Source organism: Myxocyprinus asiaticus, chromosome 38 (assembly GCF_019703515.2).
Source record: "Myxocyprinus asiaticus isolate MX2 ecotype Aquarium Trade chromosome 38, UBuf_Myxa_2, whole genome shotgun sequence".
NCBI lineage: Eukaryota > Metazoa > Chordata > Actinopteri > Cypriniformes > Catostomidae > Myxocyprinus > Myxocyprinus asiaticus.
In genome coordinates, this window is record NC_059381.1 from 26931356 (window position 1) to 26937493 (window position 6138).

Consider the following 6138-nt stretch of genomic DNA (forward strand, 5'->3'; position numbering starts at 1 on the left):
AAGCTGGCACTTATGTGTCAGTTGCTAATAAAGGTAAAAGTGATTTAGAAGCACACATTAACTCTGCGAAGCATAAAGGGTCAGCAAAAGGTGAAAGTTCATCAGGTAAATTAACGGACTACGTTTTGCGACCAGGTAAAATTGTTATCACATTGCTTTATTTTCCATGGCCATTCAAAATAATAGTATTAGTAAGTTAAGGTACTAAAAAAAGGTGTCCTCTTTTTGGAAAACCAGAATATGGTCACCCTACATAAATTCAAAAACCTCATTATAAAATCCCATAGGAAAATCCAGGGGGAACCCATGGCGAATTCTTTTCCGGGTTTGCCTGCAAAATGACGTCACAGATGAACAGCTCTATTACAGTGAAAGATGCCGGTGCATAAATATGACAAAACATAGTTTCAAAAGTACAGCCCCAAGATGTAAACGTTATACATGTTAACATGATTTTAATGTGAAAGTCTCTGTTCAGTAAAATTGATTTCAGGGTTTTAACAGTGTAATAATGTCAACTTGTCAACAAAAGTTGTAATATTGGATATAACAATTTTAAAAATATAAAAAAAATTTTTTAATATTAAAGATTACATTTCTTAATAAAATCATAAAGATTTAAAAAAATCCTTTTCTGTTTACATTTTGAAAGCCGTTAGTGAGGCAAAATCATATGAAAATATTTCTGATGAGGTGCAGGTGATGTTTACTAGCGTCAGCCTTTATACCAGAGAGCTGCTGCTTTGGCTTGGATAGATGAAGCTGAAGTGCGTTCCGAATTACCCTTTTTTTATGCCCCTCAACCCTCCGAATCACTCTCTCTAGAGGGTAAACCCTTTGAAGGGATTAGGGCGTAGGAACAAAGTCTTTCTAGCAAGTCAGTCCATTGTCGGCCATGTTTCCAATCATGACAGTGCAGCTCCTATCTACTTGAACGGAGAAAGACCAAAATCTCCTAAACGGTTTGTCAAGATTACGATCAAAGAACATATTTCAAATCAGCAATACATTTTTATAATATTGGAATCACAAATTTTGCTTCTTTACCTCATATTACGCTAAAACATTTAGCAGTTTTCCCGGTTTATATAGCTAATGCGCGTTAGCGAGTTGATTGACAGGTGATGTCTGAATCTAAAAGGTGATTGGCTCTTTTAACTGTAAGGCGGGACTTCCTTTCGACATCCGTTGACCGTTTGGCGCTTAGAGCTCCTTGGTTGGGCGTTCCATTTTCTCCCATTCATTTAAATGGAAGTGGCACATCTCTGCTAAATAATCTCTGGTAGGGATGAGCCCTTCGGAATGGAACGCACCATCTGGCTCCATCACGGGCCCAGTTAGCACTGGTGCATTGTGGGATTAAATAAAACGCAGGCAGTGAGAAGCTAGTGGAAAACGCTCGTAACACGCTGGGCGAAGCTCGAACTCAACCAATCAAGAGAGCCAGTGCAGTGCGGAGGGCGGGGCACGTAGGGATTCGTGGCGTGCAGTTGGATGTAATTTACGAGCATAGCCGCATGGGACGAGTTACGAAAGAAAATAGTGTTTAGCAAAGTCAAGCGTGAAGCACAGCGGCTCAAGAAAAAAGCCCGAGCGGTGTAAAATCATCAAAAGAGGGTGAGCAAAATGCATTTTATTTACTATGCATTCTGCTACATAGTTTGAGGAAACATGATGTATTTCGTTATTTAAATGCCTTCAGACAAGTTTAATCTTTAGTCCACAATTCAAATGAAGCACTATGGATACACCACGAGACGCTACCTGTCGCAATAATTCTAGCAGATATGAGTCTTTTAAATCATCATTGTATTGCTGGAGTGTTGCTTGACAATAATTAGGGCGGTGGCGTGAAATGAAAGTTAAAAGTGCTCGCCGTCTCGAGAGAATTATTGTTATGTAATTCTGTCAAAGATGATCATGGAAAGCAGGTGCTGAGGACATCGCCGTATGTTGTTGACATGGCAGCGCTTGGGTGAAAGTTACAGTAATTTGGCATGTAAAAAATGGCTACAGCTTGCAACACACAGAGTTTGTAATGCAAAGTTATATCATCCTTCTGTGATTCCCACTTAATGACCTTATCAAAGACAGATACCTGTGCTGTGTGAATTATTAATTGTGCTTTGCAGGATAATTTAATTTAACTTTCCTGCACAATGAAATGTAATTCTTAACATTTGGTTTAAGGTCATCTTATTTATGAAACTGCATAACCTTTATATATAAGTTTAAATGCCATTCTACAGAATGCAAGTGATTTTAATGGCTTTGATATAGAGTACATCTCCGTTGCACATGCCATAAGGATACATTTAGTTTAATAATAATAAAAAAAAAAAAACTAAGCTTGATATAGTTCTGATTTCTACAATGTCTTGCTGAATGGATTTAATCAACCTTGTCCTTCTCCTGGGCCCAACTGTGAGTGCCTGAGAGTCTTTTGAAAAAAGAGCTGATTGAGGTGGCCTCCTTTTTGTCAAATCATGACTGCACATTTCCTTTTTAGTAGATATGCACTAGTTCCTTAATAAAGTAAATGGAAAGGTAGATGATTCCGTAATCTCAGACAAGTCCCCGAGCTGACCGTTCTCATCTGTGTTTGCAACTTAAAGAACAATTGTTTTTAACCAAAATAACTGATGTATAAATCCAATGTATTTAGGCTCAGCTTTATTTATTAAGCAAATGGCTGAGTGCAAATATTGCAGATCTTCCCTCTTGAGACTTCTCCTCAGCTGTTTTACTGTCCACGCCACAGAATAAAACCCACAGAGCTCGGAGGTTGTAAGTGGTCAAAGATTGGTTTCACTAATTCGTTTACAGTTGCAGTGTTATTAGCTCTGATATTATTCATGATTGTTCAGTATGTCAACATCCAATTTGCCCTTGCCAACATGGATCTCAGAAGACCTATGATCAAGAATTGTTGCTGGAAAGTGTTACAAAGTTATCTCAAGGAGCTTCGATATTCATCTGTCAACAGTTAGACAAATTGTCTATAAATGGAGATGATTTAGTACTGTGGCTACTCTACCTAGAAGTGGCCGTCCAGCAAAGATGACTCAAAGGGCAAACAGGAATGCTCAATGAGGAAAAAAGAACCCTAGAGTGACAGCTGAAGACTTGAAGGAATCATTGGAACTGGTTAACATCTCTGTTCTTAAATCTACTATACAGAAAACATTAAACAGGCATGGTGTCCATGGCAGGACACCATGAAGGAAGCTGCTGCTTTCCAACAAAATCATTGCTGCATGCCTGAAGTTTGCCAAAGACCACCTTTACACTACACAATGCTCCCCTTACAGTTTTTTTCTCTCTCTTTGTGTTCGTAGCCATCATGACTGACAGGAAGGCAGTAATAAAGAACGCTGATATGTCAGAGGACATGCAGCAGGATGCAGTGGATTGTGCCACACAGGCCATGGAGAAGTACAACATTGAAAAAGACATTGCTGCATATATCAAAAAGGTAACAAATAAAATAATATGTAGCCTAAATGTTTTTCCACAAACAGGGCCAACCGTTCTGAGCATGGTAAGGAACGGTTCCTGTAGCATTTCCACTTGAGCACGGTTTGGCACGGTATGATTACAAACCATTCTCAGCCTGGATTTCTTGGCACGGTTAGCTAACCGTGCTCAATCTTGCTGGAATGGTTTTAGTACGTTGCAACTCACGATTGTCAATTTGCCAACGCCATTGCAACTTAGGTTTTTCTAGGTAGCTGGCCAAGTTCGCTAATATTTGGGTGATGTTAAAAAAAAGTTAATATCTTGCATAGCTTCAAGATTTTATGATGTTTAACTAGTCTAGTACATTATTTTTCTGCACACCTTTTTCGCTCATTAAAACTAATTTAATATATCAATATATTACTTGTATAATATAAAGTCTTTTTTAGCTAGTCTGGGAACTTTAACCTGTATGTGTGTTTGTGTCCGGTGGCATACACAAACCCCTCAACAAATTATGGTAAACCTCTCGCCTATATCTCTTTGCATTCCTTTTTGTGACATGGGACAAGTAGTCCTAAAATTTGTAATGTGTGATCATCCTCCATAGCACACTCACTCCAATGTTTACCTCTCACGCCATCGCCAACTGACGTATTTGTTATTTGTATTTCTGATTTCGTAGTACCACAGTGGAAAAAGAAACCATAACCGTGATAACTGGCCTGGATCAGTATGGTTTTGCAACAAGAACTGTTTGGCCCGATGGTGGAAAAGCGGCTATAAGAGAGAAAGACCTTTGTTGGCTTAATTGATATTTTAAAAAGCAAACAAATGCTTTTACTTTGTTCTTGCAGATAGAGTCCTTTTATAGATATCAGATACAGTTGTGTGAGAGTAGTGAGATGTGAACTAAACTTTTGAGTCTGCTTTACCAGAAACACAAAATTCTGTTTCCATAAGTGTTTTTTCTCCTGTCTCTCAACAGGAGTTCGATAAGAAGTATAATCCGACATGGCATTGTATTGTGGGACGGAACTTTGGCAGTTACGTGACACATGAAACAAAGCATTTCATCTACTTCTACTTGGGTCAAGTGGCCATTCTGCTGTTCAAATCAGGCTGAAGGAATTGCTGTTATTCATGAAAGCTGGAGGTCAGCTCCAAATCTGGACTGTGATGCCTTGATGGGTTTAGCCACACTCAAACCACACACACACACACACACAAATTTAGCTATAGAGGCTGTGCATAAATGCATGGACCATGTATAATATTTAATTTGTTATTTGTATATGTTGCAATACAGTAACGTTTGCTTTCTATAGTTGCACGAGATAAAGCAAAAAGACAATTTTTGTTATTTTTTTTTCCAAGTCTAATTATGTTTTGCTCTTAAGTACAAAATGCTTTGACTGCTGCCTTTAAATATTAAAGAATATGTCATACATACTTCATGTAAGACGTTATTCTTTTTACCCAATTCAGTCAGATCCAAACAGGGGATCTCTTAAAAGTCTGTATAAGAGGTTGATAGTTGTTTGTTGTTTTGTATTGTAACCCTAGTTAGATGATGTAAACTTAGTTTACTCTGCAGCCTCTGTTGGCGCAATAATGTAACCTAGTCAGTTGTCTTCAGTTGCCTCTTGCGAAGTGCAAACTCCTCTGGAGATGGAAGCACTTGCTGCATGTATATTTTTGCTGAGGCAAGGAGTATACTGGGTTCAATTACTAATGAACAGACATGTCTGGAAACACAGAGCCTTAAAGGGATACTATACCTCTCAGATTTCAAGGATGTACATTTACTAAAGGCTTTGATGCATTTGAGTTTTTTGAGAACCAAAAATCTGCACTGATTTTCTTTAGTTTTGCCTAAGACATGCACTAATGAACAATTAGCACCCATAATTGGAATGGATACTGTCATGAGCTTATTACTCAACAAATATTACAAGAAATGCTAGAAAGTCAACCGAGGGTCCCACTTCCGATGAGCAACTTTCAGATTGCCTTGTCATGTGCTCTCATGGATTTACCTGCACCTTCAAAAGTTCAACTTTGCTTTGTTGACCTGATGAATATCTTGGCTCTAACATGTAACTAAATATTACTATTAATCTGTATGCAGTTGCCACACAATTTGAAAAAGTTAGCAGAGATGTTCACAAGTCTCTGACGCAGAGTCCATTTCAAGGCCAAGTTTGAGTAAAGTCTCGGATCTTAGTCTTTTTTTCACAAGTTAAAGTGAAGTCTTAAATGTCTTTTGGTAACAAAAGATGAATCTGTTTACTGAGGGTTTTGAGACATTTAAAACATGACAGTATGATGTTCTGTAAAGCTGCTCATGAAATTGTGTATTGTGAAAAGTTCTATACAAATAAAAATTACTTGACCTCTATATGCTGTAGGTTAAAACCTGTTGTTATATATATATATAATTTCTAGAGAAATTTCAGATAATGACACATTTTCACTGGAAAAAGCAACATATAATGCACGAGAGGCTCCCTTGTTATTGCAATATACTTGCAATATTTGTCCTTGTAGACATAAAGACTTGTTTCTAATTTTGAGTGCAAATCAATTGTCAAATAATTTTTCTTAATAAAATGAGACTTTTTAAAAAAAGACTTTAAATATACAAACGAGCATTTCCGGTTGACCTAGGATGTGGAT

General features: G+C 37.7%; 1 protein-coding gene across 1 annotated transcript; it reads left to right on the forward strand.

Annotated features, from left to right (window-relative positions):
• The first annotated feature begins 1468 nt into the window (after positions 1-1468).
• On the forward strand, positions 1469-5860 carry LOC127429201 (dynein light chain 2, cytoplasmic). The gene is made up of 3 exons (XM_051678076.1): positions 1469-1617; positions 3339-3475; positions 4448-5860. The coding sequence occupies exons 2-3, from the start codon at positions 3344-3346 to the stop codon at positions 4583-4585; spliced, it is 270 nt and encodes an 89-aa protein (XP_051534036.1). The 5' UTR covers positions 1469-1617; positions 3339-3343; the 3' UTR covers positions 4586-5860.
• The last annotated feature ends 278 nt before the right edge of the window (positions 5861-6138 follow it).